At 38.1% G+C, this 18739-nt stretch overlaps 2 protein-coding genes across 8 annotated transcripts in view; one reads left to right on the top strand and one right to left on the bottom strand.

Moving 5' to 3' along the window:
• MFSD8 (major facilitator superfamily domain containing 8) overlaps window positions 1–4562 on the bottom strand; it is a 37451-nt gene extending 32889 nt beyond the window's left edge. The window contains exon 1 of one of the 3 annotated variants that reach the window (XM_055550654.1): window positions 4393–4562. In XM_055550654.1, coding sequence (XP_055406629.1) covers window positions 4393–4457 — 65 coding nt within the window. In that variant the 5' untranslated portion in view covers window positions 4458–4562. Of the gene's footprint in view, window positions 1–1585; window positions 1605–4073; window positions 4223–4392 lie in introns of those variants that run through there. The other 2 variants (XM_055550655.1, XM_055550657.1) reach the window with 2 other exon arrangements.
• A 113-nt stretch (window positions 4563–4675) lies between these two features.
• Window positions 4676–18739, top strand: part of ABHD18 (abhydrolase domain containing 18) — a 39754-nt gene continuing 25690 nt past the window's right edge. For 2 of the 5 annotated variants that reach the window (XM_055550662.1, XM_055550660.1), the window contains exons 1-3: window positions 4678–4987; window positions 16347–16455; window positions 17092–17176. In XM_055550662.1, the coding sequence (XP_055406637.1) occupies window positions 16364–16455; window positions 17092–17176 (177 nt within the window). In that variant the 5' untranslated portion in view covers window positions 4678–4987; window positions 16347–16363. Of the gene's footprint in view, window positions 4988–16346; window positions 16456–17091; window positions 17177–18739 lie in introns of all 5 variants that reach the window. The other 3 variants (XM_055550659.1, XM_055550661.1, XM_055550658.1) reach the window with 3 other exon arrangements.

Here is an 18739-nt window from a genome sequence, read left to right as displayed (position 1 = left end):
ATAAAGTATATTTTTGGGAAAATGTGGAAAAATATAAGTACAGTGTATATATTTTGAATTAATAGTGTATTTTAGCTGTGGTAACAGTGATAAACTGCCATGTAAAAGAATGAATATGTTTTGGGGAGATGTAGGCTGAAGACTACAATATTTAGGATAAAGTGACGTAATGTTTGCAACCTACTTTGAGTGTGTAGAAAGAAAGATTTGAACAGTGTGGAAAAGGCTAACACTGACAGGGTAATTTGATGTTTATTACACTGTATTGTCCATTTTTCTGAATTTAAAATGTTTCAAAACAAATATTTTACTTTTCCTTCTTTTCAATTCAAAAAATAAAACTTTGGTGAAGAAATGGATCTTTTTTCCTTGTTGAAAATAGTAGGAATATAGGAGAATATAACTGTCCTTCAATCAAGTTATCATTTTTACTACATTTTCTTAACCTTAATGATTCAACCAACCCTGTCACATGACTGAGAGTAACTTCCCAAAGGCTTCATTCTTGTATCATTAATGCAAAAGAAAATATTCTGCACTTCCAAGGTGACTTAACATTTTGGTTCCTTTCTATTATCATTGCTGTATTCTGGTATTAGTTCTCCACTTGAGACTCTACTTCAAGTAAAATTGCAGTGCTAAGTGTTTTATCCTGTCCAATATTTTCATTTCAAACTATACCTCAAACGGCAGCATACTTATCAAAGTTGTGACTTAAACAATGAGGAATATACAACATATTGGAGTAAATGGATAACCAAACTTAGCTAGATAAAATTCAACAGGAATAAGTAAAAGGTACCATATTTAGGTTCAATAGATCAAGATCTAACAGAAGGATTCTTGGGTAAGCAGCCATACTTTACTTGCCAAAAAAAGACTGGATTTCCTGAGGGAAAAAATAAAATCGTACCTTTACCAGAGAGCATCTGTGAACTCCTGAAGAGCAAAAAAGAACCCATACTCAAAGAGGATAAGAGAAAGGAGTCTGTGGTCACTGGTAGAATAGTGTAATGATGTAAAGTTAGAGAAATTAAAAGAAAGAAATAAACTGAGAGTGTTTCATAAAGGATCTTCTATACAACCATGAGTGCTAGTAATATCTGTTTTACAGAGATTAGGCTGAAGTTGCAAAGAAAAATTTTAAGCACCTGTAAGACTTTAGGATATTCAACTACTGTCTATATAGGCCAATCTGTCCTACCACTTGTTTCTGTGTGGTCTGTGACCTAAGAATAGTTTTTACAGATGAATACTTGTGATTAATTCCATGACAGAAAACATTAACTTTGAACTCCGATTAAACAAAATGCCAACCTCACAAGAATTCTATTTATCTCACTATTAGACCTGTATTATAAAAAAATTGTACTCTTTTACTGTTAAATTTTAAATTTCATTACTGCAAAAATTTTATGGAAGCTTACTTTCTTGTTATCTAAGTATGTATATAATAACTTTGATTTTGCCTCCTGGCCTGCAAAGCCTAAAATATTTACCATACAGGCCTTTACAAGAAAAGTTTACCAACCCCTGTGCTCTTAAACTCTATGGATAGGGTCAGTGGGGATCACTAAGGACTCACCACATCAGTAAATCAGAATCAGCCTTCTTAGTGATGAACAGTTGGTGGTGAAATAGATTCATGTTTTTGCAATTTATTCAAAGAGAACAGGGCTTACTAATTAGTGTTACATCTGTTCCTTTTACTAGGGAAACTGTTTTTAAAGACAGTAAACTTACTGAATTATTTTCAAAATACTCCCTTTTTATTCATAAAAATGCTAAATCTAAATTCAGATGGATAAAACATTTGAGTTTAAATGGAACCTAATGAGCATCAGACTAGTTGAAAACAGGGAAAAGAGTACATCAAGGCTGTATATTGTCACCCTGCTTATTATGCAGAATACATCTTGTGAAATGCCGGGCTGGATGAAGCACAAGCTGGAATCAAGATTGCCAGGAGAATATCAATAACCTCAGATACGAGGATGACCCCACCCTTATGGCAGAAAGTGAAGAGGAACTAAAGAGTCTCTTGATGAAGGTTAAAGAGGAGAGTGAAAAAGCTGGCTTACAATTCAACATTCAAAAAACGAAGATCATACAGTCCCACCACTTCATGGCAAACAGATGGGGTAACAATGGAAACAATGACAGAGACTTTTATTTTCTTGGGCTCCCAAATCACTGCAGATGGTGACTGCAGCCATGAAATTAAAAGACACTTGCTTCTTGGAAGAAAAGCTATGACCAACCTAGACAGTTCATTTAAAAAACAGAGACATTACTTTGGCAACAAAGGTCCATCTAGTCAAAGCTAACGTCTTACCAGTAGTCATGTACAGATGTGAGAATTGTACCATAAAAGCTGAGCACCAAAGAATTGATGCTTTCAAACTGTGGTGCTGGAGAAGACTCTTCAGAATCCCTTGGACTGCAAGGAGATCAAACCAATCAATCCTAAAGAAAACCAATCCTGAACATTCATTGAAAGGACTGATGCTGAAGCTGAAACTCCAATACTTTGGCCACGTGAAGCGAAGAGCCAACTCATTGGAAAAGACATTGATGCTAGGAAAGACTGAAGGCAGGGGGCGAAAGGGACAACAGAGGATGAGATGGTTGGATGGCATCACTGACTTAATAGACATGAGTTTGAATAAGCGTCGGGAGATGGTGAAGGACAGGAAAGCCTGGAATGCTGCAGTCCACTGTGTCGCAAAGAGACAGACATGACTGAGCGATGCAACAACCATAACAACATTATCGTTTACTTGGACAAAATTGAAGCTAAGAATTAAGTGGAAAAAAAAATTCCCTTCCTAAAGTAGATTTATTTGGTGGCTCAGACGGTAAGGAATCTGCCTGCAAGGCAGGAGACCCAGGTTTGATCCGTGGGTCAGGAAGATTCCCCTGGAGAAGGGAATGGCTACCCAATCCAGTATTCTTTCCTGGAGAATTCCATGGACAGAGGAGTCTGACTGGCTACAGTCCATGGAGTCACAAAGAGTCAGACACGACTGAATAACTAACCCTTATTTGGACAAAGTGACAGAATGTACCCTAAGACTACATCTAACCATAATTCAAGGATCCTTGAATCTACATGGAAAACTCCCAAGGACTAGGAAGAAGCAAAAATAATGCTAAGAAATTTAAAAGTCACATAGTCCATGCACTCAAGTTCATACACTTGATTAGTAGGAGAGATCTTTAGCTTTCATTCAGAGCTTCTGTGTTCTGCTGCTAAGTCACTTCAGTCGTGTCCGACTCTGTGCGACCCCATAGACAACTACCCACAATTCTATTAAACTTACATATATGATTTTCAAAGCCACAGCAAATTAGAAATCCCAAAGTAAAGCTGGGGGAAGAGAGGTTTGCTGACACCAACAAAAGCAGAGGTTGCCAACAGGTAACAAAAATATGAGGAGAAACAGTTTGCTAGAAACAGAATAGGCAGGGGAAAAAAAAAAAAAACAGATGTGAAAAGTATGGCACTGTAGAACAAATCAGTATAGAAGCGCATAGTCACAAATGCTTCATTAAGCCCAGAGGACGTCACTCTATTACACTATACTTCCGAAGTAATATTCATTTTAATAATCTCAAAAAAAACTAAATAAAATTAATTTCATATATTCTGTTTAGTGGATCGGGGATTCGACAAACATTTTCCACAGGCTTTCAAACGAAGTGCTTTTTAAAAAAGGTTTGGTACTTAAGAGGGACAAAAGAGCTAAAATTAACACGTTTGTAGACAGCTGAAGCTTACCTGTGAACTTATTGGTTAACTTACTGTGATAATGATGTATGTATAACATAAAATGATACTTAACTTCGTATTCCTAAATGTGAAAATACATACTTGATTGCGTAGTAAGAAACAAACAATTCTGAACCACAGTCCATAAACTAGGGTCAAAATACACCTCATCACCTAAATGCTTAAAAATTAGTTATTACTTATACATTTGGCATAGGACAAAGATGAGTTCATCTTAGGTTTACTTGCAAAAAAGTATCATTATCAGGCAATCAGTCAAGTGACTATTAAGGCCAAGTACCGATTAAAACAGCGTGAAACGTATACAGTGGTCGGTTCTGTAACGGGCCAATTGGTTGCTGCATCACCAACGGAGCGAAAGTACAAGAAGCAGTTTGCATTTCTCTAACACCTTCACCAGAACCCGCCGGCTCAAAGGTGCTCCGCAACTCGATGCCCTTTCTAGAAAGTGGCAGCGCATCTTGCAATCTCGCGCGACTTGCCGCCGGCTGCAGCCGCTCTGGCACCCCTTATTTTGCCCACTAAGCCTGATGCAGGGAAAGGCGCCAGTTCCAACTGCGCAGGAGAGTGAGGGGAGCCTTCCCCCAACATCCGCTCACCTGCTTCCGGGTGTCCTGTCCCCTAAGAGCGGCTCCTGCTCAGAATCAACCGCTAAACTCGCCATAGTTACAGCTCCCACAAGGCTTGGGGCCAACTCTCGCGACAACTCCTGCTCCCTCCCTTTCAGGACGTCCTGAAGCTGTCAAAACAGGCCGGCAAGTGCGCGGGCACGCCAGACGACCAGAGAGGGCGGAGCGCCCCCGGGTCAGAGGCGGGGTCACGCAGGCGGCGGGGCGGTGCCGAGCTGATGATGGGGGTTAAGGGCGGAGCTTTAAGTCCTCATCCTCCTCTCGAGTCCGAGCCTCTCCGCCTCCAGGGAGGGTTGGGGGCGTGTCCGAACAGCCACTCTGCCCAGAGTTCATCCTCCTCCCTACACGGCTCTGTCGTCTACCTCTCGCTTCTCAGTTTCTGGGGAGACTGTTGTCACTGCGTTTGGGGCTCAGAAGGACGGCGAGTCCCAGGAGCCTAGGGAACCGTGGCGCTGGGAGTCTCGGCCAGCTGGACAGCAGGCGTCTGCCAAGCGGCCACTGAGTGAGTAGCTGTTCCAGGCCGCGCTCTCCAAGCCTCTTGCAGCGCTTGCCTACGTGCCAGGAGGCAAGTACCGAGAGCGCAAGGCTTGGCGGGAGACTCGGGGGTCCCGGCCGGAGTGAGGTGGGCTGGCGGGCTGTCCCTCCGCCTGTGGAAGGTGGAAGTGTCTACGCGCCGTGGTTTTCTTTGCTCGGCTAACTTCAAAGGCACCTTATCCGTACTGCCTTATTAGGACCTGGAATGGAGATGAGGTCCAACTGCTCCTCAGATTCGAACCCTTTGCAGCCTGCGTGGACTGGGGGCTTCAGCCTTGCAAGAGGTCACTCAGCAGAGTCTGCTGCTGTAACCTGGGGGTTAGAAAAGACACAGCACCAGTTTGACAATGACCAGCTCTTTTCATCACAAGGAATATGACAATATTAAGAAGTATGTTATGGGTTGTTTTTGTTTCAGTAGATCATGGTGCTGTTTCTTTCCTGGCGCTTACATGTTAACATCTTACCCCTACAAGCAGTCTAGTAAGCTAATTGGTAGCAGCAGTCATGTGTGTCACAATTACCTTGTTATTAGCACTAGATACATTCTTATGTGATTTCATCTGATCACAACAGTCCTATGAGATAGGTAAAGCAGACACATTTCTACTTTACAGAGAACTAAGGCCTAGAGAAGTTAATAACTTACCCAGAATCACTCACTGAAAGTGGCAGAGTTGGACCCAGATTCAATTCTTTTGATCAATATTTATGAGCACTTATCCTGTGCCAGGCCCTGTACTAGTTAACGTGTTGTATGGTAATATACCATCACTTCTGATCTTTGTCTTGTTTGTGACCTTGTGTGTATCCTGTTAGACACATTCCACTGGTAAACAACTAAACTTGAAATGTGTTTATTAGTTCAGGATTATCTTCTGAATCCAGACCTGACACTGTGTACTGGATTCAGTCTTGCAGATTTGTTTGTAACAATTTACAAAAACATATCAGATTTCTATGACTGGTTCCAAAAAAGTACATGGGTAAAATTAGTATTTTTTGTCATGATGTTGCTTTAATATATCTTTGACTTCTTTTTTAATCTCTGGAGTCTAGCACAGTGTATGGCATATATACATACATATATATATTTGACAAAGGAATTTTTAGCCAATATTGCACCTAGCAGAATGGTTACTAAATAATATATGTTGAATGAATACTTACTGAATTGCTTCATTTCATCCCTTCAACAATCCTCGAAAGTGGAATTGTCTCGAGCATACAAGGAAATTGAAAGTATGGAGATTAAGTAATATACTTAAGTAATATGCTTAAGTAATTAGCAATAGAACTAGAATCTCAGAAACACAGGACTCTTGACTATAAAGCCTGTGCTTTTCAGCACCAGTCTTCCTATGAAAAAAATGTAAAGAAGAATCTTTTCCCATATCTCTCAAAATATTTCAAAATAGATTATCAATTTTTATATAAATGAAATAATTATCTATTATGTATTAGGCCAGCTGTTATTCCCTTTTTATAGTTTAAGGTGGCTTACTCAAGGTCACACTGCTAGTGGAGGAACCCAGGTCTTCTGACACGGCTGTTTTCCATTGTTGCCTCCAAGTGATGACTTTAGATGGCAGAAGTACATGGAATGAAACAACTGATGAAATGTAAATAAGCTCTGTGTATTGTACCAATTAAAAAAAAAGAACAAATCATTTCTTAGGAAACATACAACACTCAAAGTAAACATTTTTTAAAAATGTTTAAAAACCTAATTATTTCTTTTAAAGCCCGTGGAAAAGTAGAACTAAATTTGAAATTTGATTATTTGCTGAATGTTTCACATAAGCCTATGAGACAGTCTGCCTGTTGGATTTCCCTAGGTGACTGCTTAGAATAGAATACATAGCAGATAGACAGCTAGACTAGATACCCCTCCAAACAAATAAATAAAGTTGTTTTTTTACTCTTCTCCAGTCGGAGGAGCCTGTTGGGCTGCCGTCTGTAGGGTCGCACAGAGTCGGACACGACTGACGTGACTTAGCTGCAGCAACAGCAGCAGTGTAAGGTTAAAAGGAATTAAATTTGTCAAGGTAGGGTAGTAAATTTTAATAGAGGATATCAGGTGTATCTTAACTCCAGTATAAACTGCTACTTCAATTTGTGTTGAAAATAAGTTATTTAAAAATGTAAAAATTAAGTCTAGATTTTTGTGGATTAAAGTTCTTATACATGGTGTTATAATTTCATGTATGCCTTTGAGATATGTGTGTATCAACCATTTGAGGATAAATGTCCAGAAACAATTAGGGTTGCATTTAAATGCTTATGTACAGAGTGATAAGAGATGAAAGTACTAGATGGCATAATAGATATTGAGTGTGATTTAGCAATGGAGCACATTTCTAGGAAAGACTTCATTCCTTGGCACTGTGCTAGAACTTCTATTTTTGTTTCACTTTGTTTTTCTTTTTTGCGTTGGCTATATAAAAGTATAGATGACAATTGTGTCAGTCTGGCTTGATACACACTTGGAAAGTGGGTCCGGTTTCTGCAGAAGCTCACTAATGTCAGTCGAGGGCTTTAAAAAGTATCTGATGTGGCTCCAGATGGTACCTTCTCATGGTAAATGGGAGTTATCTTTACCCTGGGTTTGGATTAAAATCTGTTTATGGTGGCACTGGATAGCAGTTAGCCCTGCTTGGAAAAACCTACAAGTTTAGAGCATCCCAGAAAACTTGGTTTTTTATATTGTTCTTAGTGATGAAATGGGGTTTAAGATCTTGAAGAAGGAAATGGCAAATCACTCTATTTTTGCCGGAGAACCTTGCTGGCAGGCTACAGCCCGCAGGGTCGCAAAGAGTCCGACACCACTTAACAACTGAGCTTTTAATGTAACCCCAGAGTCCCAGAGGGCTTCTAGGAAGAACCCGCCTGCCTAATGCAGGGGATATAAGAGACGAGGGTTTGATCCCTGGGTCAAGAAGATCCTCTGGAGGAGGAAATGGCAACCCACTCCAATATTCTTGCCTGGAGAATTCTATGGACAGAGGAATCTGGCAGGCTACAGTCCATGGGATTGCAAAAGAGTTGGACACTTTGGACTTAGCTACTAAACGGCAACAACAATAAATATAGTACTTTACAAAATATTTGAAGAGTTCACTTTTCTCAGGTTCATTTCCATTCTTTGGGGGTCTCCCTGGTGGCTCAGATGGTAAAGAATCTGCCTGCAATGACAGAGACCCGAGTTAAAATCTCTGGGTAGGGAAGATCCCCTGGAGAAGTGAGTGTCTACCCACTCCAGTGTTCTTACCTGAAGTGGATAAAGGAATCTGGCAGCCTATAGTCCATGGGGTCACAAAGAGTTGGACACCACTGAGTGACTAACACTTTCACTTTCACTTTTTCCTGTTCTTTGGCAACTTTCTACCTTTTCTTTTTTTTTGGCCATGCTGTGTGGCATGCATTATCCTAATTCCCTGACCAGGGGTGGAACCCATGTCCCCTGCATTGGAATCACGGAATCTTAACCACTGGACCATCAGGAAAGTCCTGCAACTTTCTGCTTTTGTGTGTTTGTTTTAGCTTGTTTATCTGTTACCAACTCAGAAGAATATGATGTAGAAAAATGGGTTGTCTCACATACTTTTGTTACTGTAAAACACGAGTGTTGGGATTTTGTTCTTTTTTACACTAACTTGGAATATGCATATTGCTGTTGATGGTATGGATGTAACAGGAAGATATGGACCATCCTCCCCCATTCTTTTCCTGCCACTGTAAAGAAAGTAAGTAGTCTAAAATACTTGCAAAAAATTGTGAAGTCCTGTGTTGTAATGACATGCCATTGTTCTCCTACAGTGTGATAAATGTACACAAAAATGTATCAATACTATTTTTTGAACAATTCCAGAAAGATCCAAAGAATAAAATAATTAAAATTATCATTTATCACTCAGTATTGTCTTTTCTATATGCTAGAGTTGCATATCTTAATATATAGAGTTGGTCTCTTAAGCAACCCCATGGACTATACAATCCATGGAATTCTCCAGGCCAGAATACTGGAGTGGGTAGCCTTTCCCTTCCCCAAGGGATCTTCCCAACCCAGGGATCGAACCCAGTTCTTTGCATTGCAGGCGAATTCTTTGCCAGCTTAGCTACAAGGGAAGCCCTTATTTGAAATATGGAACACTAACTCAGAATTTTGCTATTTGGTTAAAGAATAAACTGTTCCATTTGCTTCACCAGCTTTTTTTTTTTTTTTCTTTACAGGGTAAATGTCAATATGTGTAGCCATTGATCGCAGTTCCTGGGGTGGAGCTCCTAAAACTCTTGAAATTCACTGAATGATAGGAGTGTCTTTATGCTAATGAGGTGACTCAAGGTGGGGCCCTAGATAGATTCAGGACAGTTTCTGCCTGGACACCAGAAAGACCAACTATTTGGTCTACTGCAGCTGGGTATACTCAGCTCAACTCTGATGTTAATCACCCACAGATTAACACCACAGGAGTTAGTGCAGTTCCCACCAGTTAAAGGTTCAGTCCTCCAGATGCCATTGCTTCCAATGCCAACCACACTTTTAACTGACTTGGCTATAGGGAGTTCCTGTGACCACTTGGGTTAATAATTTGCTGGAACAACTCAAAAGAACTACTTAAACCACTATACTATTCTTCTTCTAGCTTCTTAATAAGGGATACAACTTGGCAACAGCCCCATGAAGAGAAAATTGAGGCAAGTCATAAGAGGGAGTGTGAAGTTTCCATTTTCTTTTATTCCAGAGTCAGTGTGCATCATTCTCCAACACAGGTTCATTAACCAAGAAGCTCTGCCATGCCTCAGTGTCTGTAGAGTTATCATCGGGGTCTTCATGATTGATTGGATCCTTAGCAATGTGATTCAGTGCATCTCCGGCTCCTTACCTCTCTTGGAGGTCAGGCTGGCCCGAAGTCAGCCCTCTAATCAAATAGTTGGTCTTTCTGGTGTCCAGGCAGAAATTATCCTGACTCTATCTAGGGCCCCACCTTGAGTCACCTCATTAGCATAAAGACACTCCTATCATTCATCGAATTCCAAGAGTTTTAGGAGCTCCACCCCAGGAACTGCGATCAAAGGCTACACATATTGACATTTACCCTGTAAAGAAAAAAAAAAAAAGCTGATCAAGCAATTTAAACATAAACTTTATATACTTACATGATTTTAATAATTGCACTAAATTAGAAAATATATATGATGAGGACAGCATTTTAGAAGCCAGTTTACCTTTTATAATTTGTTTAGTGAGTAAAAAACAAAATGTTATAAAAAAAAAAATACTAAGATGCAATGGTCTTTATTTTGCTTTGAGGGATTTTGTTTGTTTCTCTGGGCAGGTGTTCTTGAGTGAATGGAAATATATAAATGTGATTTAGACAAACTTTCAAGAGCTCACTTGCTTATAGACAGATGTTTATTCAGATCTATGCAATTTGTGTGTTTTCCTGTTGGTGGTACAGTGAGAAGATGGTGATTGTCACCTCTGGCATTGAGAGCCATGAGGGTGTCAGCCCAGTCATTTTACTCAAAGCCTGAGATGTACAATTGGTTTCTCCCCGTGTGACAGTCTCTAAGGTAGCCCTCCTGTTTACTTCTTTGGGTAGTCCCCTCCCTTTGAGTGGGCGGGACTGTATAAGACTTTATCTTGTCAGCACACTCACTCTCACTGTCCTGTTGGCCTTAAAGAAGTAGACTTTTGTGAACTTGCTATGAAGAGAGCCATGTGGTAGGGAGCTGTGAGTAGTCCCTAGCAGCTGAGGCTGGCCTCTAGCTGAGCAAAATAATGAAGCTGAAATGAATTTTGTTAACAACCTGAGTGAACTTAAAAGCGGTTCTTCTCCATTCAAGCTTCCAAATGAGAATGCAGCCCAGCAAACAACCTTGATAAGAGTTACATGATACCCTGAAGCAGAAACCCAAGTAGCCTGTGTTCTTGGAACTAATCCTCAAGACAGGGGAAGTGAGAAGACAGAGGGTGGGGGCAGAGGGAGGGGAGGGACCAACTTGATTCAGAAGATTTGTTTCTCAGATTCTTTTATTTAAAGGTCTTAGTGAAGTCTTCAAATATTTAAATTACACAGTAGTGTTTTTTGAAGAGAATAGTAAGAGCCTTGAGTTCTGTTCTAGGGTCAATAGAATTACTTACTAGGGTCAAATGAATTATTTCTGCTTACTGAGAAAGTTGTTAAGAGGAAATTGTCAAGTTTACTTCCTCTGAAAAATTTTGAAGAGAAACTATCAAATCAAATCAACTCCAACTTCTAAAATGGTTTCATATTTTTATGGTAAAATACACATCGCATAAAATTCACCAACTTAGCCATTTTTAATTGTATGGTTTGGTGGTATTGGGTGCACCTGTCACCACCATCCACCTGTAGAATTCTCAGTGTGCAAAACTGAAACTGTACACCCATCACCCTCCTCCATTTCCCCTTCCCCTCAGCCCTTGATAACCACCACTCTGCTTTCCATGTGTGAATCTGGCTGCTCGAGGTATCTCATAAATGTAGCATCGTATAGTGTAACATTTGTTAGAATTTTACTCCTTTTTTAAGGCTGAATAACGCAATGCATCATTGTGTGTATATTTCCGGCTTCCCTGGTAGCTCAGCCGACAAAGAATTTGCCTGCAATGCAGGACACCCGCATTCAATTCCTGGGTCAGGAAGATCCCCTAGAGAAGGAATAGGCTACCCACTCCAATATTTTTGGGCTTCCCTGCTGGCTCCACGATAAAGAATCTGCCTGCAATGTGGGAGACCTGAGTTCAATCCCTGGGTTGGGAAGATCCCCTGGAGGAGGGCATGGCAACCCTTTTATTTTTTTTATTTTTAAACTTTACATAATTGTATTAGTTTTGCCAAATATCAAAATGAATCCGCCACAGGTATATATGTGTTCCCCATCCTGAACCCTCCTCCCTCCTCCCTCCCCTCCAGTATTCTTGACTGGAGAATCCCCGTGGAGAGAGGAGCCTGGCGAGCTACAGTCCATGGGGTCACAAAGAGTTGGACACAACTAAGCAACTAAGCACAGCACATGTATATATACATACAATGTATACACAACATTTTGCCTTGCTTCCACTTTTTACAGCTACCAAATTCTAAATTTTAAGACAGAGAGAATATGGCTAATTGAAATTATTTTAGATAGAATACAAATTTTAGGTCTACCCTCTGACATAATGCCTGGAAGCTCAGTAAAGAATCTGCCTGCAATGTGGGAGACCTGGGTTTGATCCCAGAGTTGGGAATATCCCTTGGAGTAGGGAATAGCTACCCACTCCAGTATACTTGCCTGGAGAATTCCATGGACAGAGGCGCCTGACAGGCTACAGTCCATGGGGTTGCTACAGTCCATACAACTGAGCAACTAACATTTTCAATTTTCTGACATAATGAATTCTCTTAAAATCAATATCTGTATTTTATTTATGCCATTTTAGTTTATCTTTGCATTTTTGACAGTGTTGTGATATTCGTGACATACCTATGATTTATTTGATTTTCTAGCTCAAGGGTAAGCAAATTATGGCCTATGGGCCAACCTGCCAGTTTTTGTATGGTCTACAAACTAAGAATAATTTTTGCAGATGTGTGAGCACTCAGTTTGATGATAGGGGTACCAACTATGAACCCCCATTAAGCAAAATCCCAAGTGACCTCTGATAAGAAAAAGGAATTTAACATTTAAAAAATTGAATTTTATATTTACTGCAGTGTTTTAGGGAGTTCTTTTGGATATGGTGCAATGGGTTGGTTTGATTATATAAACATTTAAGAAAACATGTGGAATGCATAAAAAACTAATTTTTAAAATTGGTGGAATGGTGAAAGCTTTTTGCTATGAATCTGATAGGTAAAGACTTCAAATCCAAACTCTATAAAAATTATTATGAATCTTTAAAGTCAACAATCAGTCTCCACTAGATAAATGTTAATAATAGCATAACGTATTTCCTGCTCATTTGAGATCCTATTCTTTGGACCCTCAGTGTTATTTCAGCAAGTCACACTTTTTTCACATCTTCCCTTTTGTGTTTGCATATCTTCTATCTGCCTGACTAATCTCCCTGAAGACTCAGTTAAAACGTTGATTTTTCTTTATAACCTTTCCTTCTTTTTTGTAACTGCTTTTAACTATAAGCATCTATATAAAATACAGGTTGTTCATTTTATGAAAATAAATCAATATACTTATGATTTCTACTTTTATACTTCAGTTTATTTAAAAAGTTACAGAAACAGCAACAACAAATTGTAGTGAACTCCTAACTACTTGGGAAAGTCTCCAAGCTTTGCCTTTCTACACCATCTCTGCAGCCTCTGCGAATGTTCAAATGACGTTGCCTTTGCTAGTACATCACATCTGGTTATTCATACTTCATAGGACGATTCTTACCGTATGCAGACTTTGACTTCACTAGGTGACAGCAAAAGATTTTTCAGCAAACTATGTATCAATGTCAGAATACCACGTAGTTGTAAAACATGTAAAACATGTTCTACATGTAAAACATGTAGAAATGGGTAATTGAGGAAAGCTTGAAAATAGTATATAATTTCGTTCAGTTTAGTCACTCAGTCATGTCTGACTCTTTGCCACCCAATGAATCGCAGCACGCCCAGGCCTCCCTGTCCATCACCAACTCCCAGATCCACCCAAACTCATGTCCATCGAGTCAGTGATGCCATCAAGCCATCTCATCCTCTGTCGTCCCCTTCTCCTCGTGCCCCCAATCCCTCCCAGCATCAGGGTCTTTTCCAATGAGTCAACTCTTTGCATGAGGTGGCCAAAGTATTGGAGTTTCAGCTTCAGCATCAGTCCTTCCAATCAACACCCAGGACTGATCTCTTTAGGATGGACTGGTTGGATCTCCTTGCAGTCCAAGGGACTCTCAAGAGTCTTCTCCAACACCACAGTTTAAAAGCATCAATTCTTCGGTGCTCAGCTTTCTTCACAGTCCAACTCTCACATCCATCCATGACCACTAGACAGACCTTTGTTAGCAAAGTAATGTCTCTGCTTTTTAATATGCTATCTAGGTTGGTCATAACTTTCCTTCCAAGGAGTAAGCATCTTTTAATTTCATGGCTACAGTGTAGTGATTTTGGAGCCCCAAAAAATAAAGTCTGACACTGTTTCCACTGTTTCCCCATCTATTTCCCATGAAGTGATGGGGCCAGATACCATGATCTTCGTTTTCTGAATGTTGAGCTTTAAGCCAGCTTTTTCACTCTCCTCTTTCACTTTCATCAAGAGGCTTTTGAGTTCCTCTTCACTTTCTGCCATAAGGGTGGTGTCATCTGCATATCTGAGGTTATTGATATTTCTCCCGGCAATCTTGATTCCAGCTTGTGTTTCTTCCAGCCCAGCGTTTCTCATGATGTACTCTGCATATAAGTTAAATAAGCAGGGTAACAGTACACAGCCTTGACAGACTCCTTTTCCTACTTGGAACCAGTCTGTTGTTCCATGTCCAGTTCTAAAAATCTTTCAGTCAGAAAATGTTATTTAAAAAAACAAAAGAGAAAATGTTATTTAAGAGGTTGGTGCATTAAGGTAAGGAAATTCTTAGGTTTTTTTGTCCCACAAGATTCAGCTGTAACTAAAGTTGTTAAGTTTAAGTAATAACACACAAAGGCTTTAGCCACTGCCACAAAAACTAGTAACAGGAGTTCCCCTCTCTGATTAACAATGCAAATCAGTTGAGTAGAAAAATTATTAACAGATAATGTCAACATTATTGACATTTCTCCCTTGTTAACATTAAACTGACTGTATTTAAAATATTGACTATACTTTTGTATAGTGGTAAAAGAAAGCCAAATATGTATTTTACTATCATCTGTAGGTATTCTAGAAAGCTTATGTCATTCAGTTCTGGATTAACTTTTAAAGTGACTATTGAAAATTATTAGAATGTTTTAGGAAATGCTTAAAAAAATCTTTTTCAGAGGAAGTGGCAAATAAATGAGTACATAAGGATTCTTCAAATTGATTTTTGCTTTCATCCTCTTCTTTAAATGGAATTGATTTTCCTCCTATAAACTATGATAAATTATAGAAGTCCTATATGATTAGTATTTGATAGATTTGCTCCTTCAATACATTGATATACTAACATGGCCACAATAATATGATAATATCTTAATACAATAATGGTGATAGAAGTTTTGTATGGAATTCTAGTGAAATTTCTTCACAATAATAAACATTTTTGCTGGTCCAGTCATAAAAATAATAAAGGGCTAGTGCAGTTGATGGTGGATTAGATTGTACACTTAATGCAAAGAAGAGCACTAAAATGAACTTGTTTGTTACAAATCAAAGAGTAAAAATATAAGACGTAAATGGTGGTTCCCCCAACATTCAGAGTAATAATAGGTAAGTACTTATGAAACCTCACTGATGGAACTTTTAGTTTCCATTATCCATTTTTCTAAGTAGAATAAACCCTGAACCTGAATCAGGTTTTGCCTGCAAATCAAAACTGCACCATTCGATTTGAAAAGACTGAGGCAGATATTTTTTTAAAAGCTTCAGAACTATTTGGGAAAGACAGATAAGTGGTACAGAAGAGGTCACATTAATTAATTACTGCTTTTCATGCACTGTAGTACAGAAGAGTAGCTAGATCTTCAGTCATGAGTTAGGTCTGTCTCCCGCTTGTTGCGTGACCTTAATCACCTATCCTCCACTTGTCTTGGGGTACTATATCTTTCTTCATAAAAATGTTGGAAGGTTTAAACAAGAACTTGTATATGTGTGTGTGTGTGTGTGTGTGTGTGTGTAGTTTTTAAATGGTGACTGGCAGATAAAACAGTATTACATATTAGCCACTCCTATTGTTATCAACAGATATTGAGTATTTGCTGTCAGTCACTGTGCTGAGAATGGGAAGGTGCTGCCTTAGAGAATTCAGTTTACTGATGCTCAGAGCTCTACTTCATCTTCTCTACTTTCGTCCTAGTTCTTTTTTCCTGTATCTTTTATCTTATTCGCAAGAGAATAAATTCAAGGTTCTAGATTAATCTCATTATTTCATTGTCCCCCAATCTTATTGGTATATAATGTCATATTAAGTATTCAACACAATGAGTTGATATATGTATATATTGTGATGCATTTACCACAAGTTTAGATAACATCCATCAGTCTGTAACCAGAGTTACAATTTTTTTTTCCTATAAGATAAGTAAGTCATGGGGATGTAATGTACAGCATAGTAACTATTGTTAACAATACTGTGTTGTATATTGGAAAGTTGCTAAGAGTAGATCAATCTTTACTTTGTACCTAATATGTAAAGAGAGAGTTAGAAAATTGACCTGCTGAGTAAAATAAAATATTTCAAGGTCATTTAAATGTTTGTTTTGTAGATGTTTGTTTGCTACTGATGGGTGTGAGCAAGTTAGATATTCTATACCGGAGACTACTCCTTACAAAACTTTTTATCAGAGGATGGGGAAGGCCAGAGGATCTCAAAAGGTAAGCAGTTTCTCTGCATGGCTTGCTCCAAGTTTGTTGTTTTAGTAAACATTTAAAATTTCATTTCAGTTTTTAAAAAAGCCTTTTTCTATAAATATAAAGTGATTTGTAAGTTAAGCATTAACTATTAAATAAAAAAAGAAATTATTTTCTTTTATCTAATTATTGCTGTTAAGTTTTAACTCACATAATCATAAATTGAACTATTTTTAAAAGTAATTCAGACTTATAAATAAAGAACTTTCAGACATAGATTTTTAACTTTAGTAATTATTGCTTAGAGTTTTCAAGGACTGAACTTTCTTGAATAACTTGAATTTGTGATAACTATAAAACTGTGATATACTATATAGCTCATGGAAATATTTGGATATCTGAAAATTAATTCAGGATTTGCACCTTTAATTTTGAGACTTGCATATGTTAATTATTTTCAGAACAATGATATTTCTCATGTTTTTTCTGAAACAAAATTTCAGTCTTGAAAAAAACCAAAGCCTAATTTTTTGTTTAATTATTAAAATTAAATTTTAATACAGTTTGTAAACTGGACTTGCTAATTTTTAGTTACTTTTCATCAGTCTCAATATAATGGGAATAATGAATTTTTTTCCTTTTCTTCCCTTCCCATAATAGACTCTTTGAATTCAGAAAGATTATTGGAAATCGAGAAAGATGTCAGAATCTGGTTTCAAGTGATTATCCAGTGTACATTGATAAGGTATTAAAATGAAAGAAATGCAATTATAGAAATTCAGGTTTTATATAACTGTGTGGCAAGAGTGGGCTGAATGTTGGAGTATAATAACAGTGAATTCTAAAACATGAGTACAGTATACATTTTTTTCATTTTATATTTTTTTAAATGTTATTATTGTATATATTCTAACTGAATGCTTACAGTAACTTGCATGTTTATATATAGGAGCATATTTTTAACACTTAGATAAATACAAGAAAATATTTAGGGCTGGGTCTTTTTGAACCTCATCTTTTATCTTTAGGCTCAAGAAAGTTAAAGTAAATTATTCAACATTTCAGAAGAATTGCAAATAATACAGGGAAGTACTATAGTTAGAGAATCAGCACATGAAAAGTTGTTAGCAAAACAATTGTATAACATCAGGGAATTCTCATGGGATACAGTTAATTACTGAGAGAAGGATAGAAAGAAAATGCTATAAAATTAGAGAATATGAGAAAATGTTTTTGAAATAGTTTTGTTTTTAAGCAACCATGTTTTTTTGTAAAATATTTCTAGATTTATGTAACTGGATATTTAGTGTTGTTGGGGAGGAGCTGCAAATGGTTAAACTTCACATCCCTCACTGCCATCAACCAAAATAACTCCACTTTCATCTCTTTTATATATTGGATAAAAGACTTCCACTGCTAAACACAGGATCTTGTAAATTGGAAATCCCTCCTCTATACCATATAGCAGTTCCTTATATCTTATGGATTTAGAACATTTCTCCCTCAAACTTGGCTAAATATTTCCATTTTCTCTATTTTCTTCTACTAAAGACTCATAGGCTTAAACAAATTTAAAACATACCATGTAAAGATCAGAACTCTAACTCAGGGCCACTTTTTATCCCCTATTTCCATTTTCCTCCCTGTTTCCTCCCCATTTTCCTCCTGGGAGGAATTACTGTTAGGATTTTAGAATGCTTTCTTGCAGATATCCTTCCTCTCCCCCAACCTTATCTCACTCTCACTCTCAGTTTTCAAACATTGAGAAATAATTCAAATACAGAAAAATCACCCTTTTAAAATGTACAATTCAGTGTAGTTTTTTACTATATTCCAAGATGTGCAGCTATCCCTGTCTAATTCCAGAACTGTTTATTGCCCCCAGAAGAAACCCTATACCCGTTAGTTGTCACCTGCCACTTCCCTAGCCTCTCACCTGCTGGTAATCACTCATTTGTTGTCTCTGTGGATTCACCTGTTCTGGGTATTTCTTATAAATGGAATCATCCAACATGTGGCATTTTGTTTCTGGCTTATTTCACTTAGCAGATTTTTAAGGTTCACCCATGTTGTACCATGTACCAGTGCTTCATTCTTTTTTATGGCTAAATATTCCAGTATAAATATGTACATTTTGTTTATTCATTTATTGATGAGCATTTGAGTTGTTTCTGTTTTTTAACTATTATGAGTAATAATACCATGAATATTCATGTACTAGTGTTTTGTGGAGGAGAAGGCAATGGCACCCCACTCCAGTACTCTTGCCTGGAAAATCCCATGGATGGAGAAGCCTGGTGGGCTGCAG

This window comes from Bubalus kerabau, chromosome 16 (assembly GCF_029407905.1).
Source record: "Bubalus kerabau isolate K-KA32 ecotype Philippines breed swamp buffalo chromosome 16, PCC_UOA_SB_1v2, whole genome shotgun sequence".
In the NCBI taxonomy this organism is placed as follows: domain Eukaryota; kingdom Metazoa; phylum Chordata; class Mammalia; order Artiodactyla; family Bovidae; genus Bubalus; species Bubalus kerabau.
This window is presented reverse-complemented; position numbering and strand designations above follow the sequence as displayed.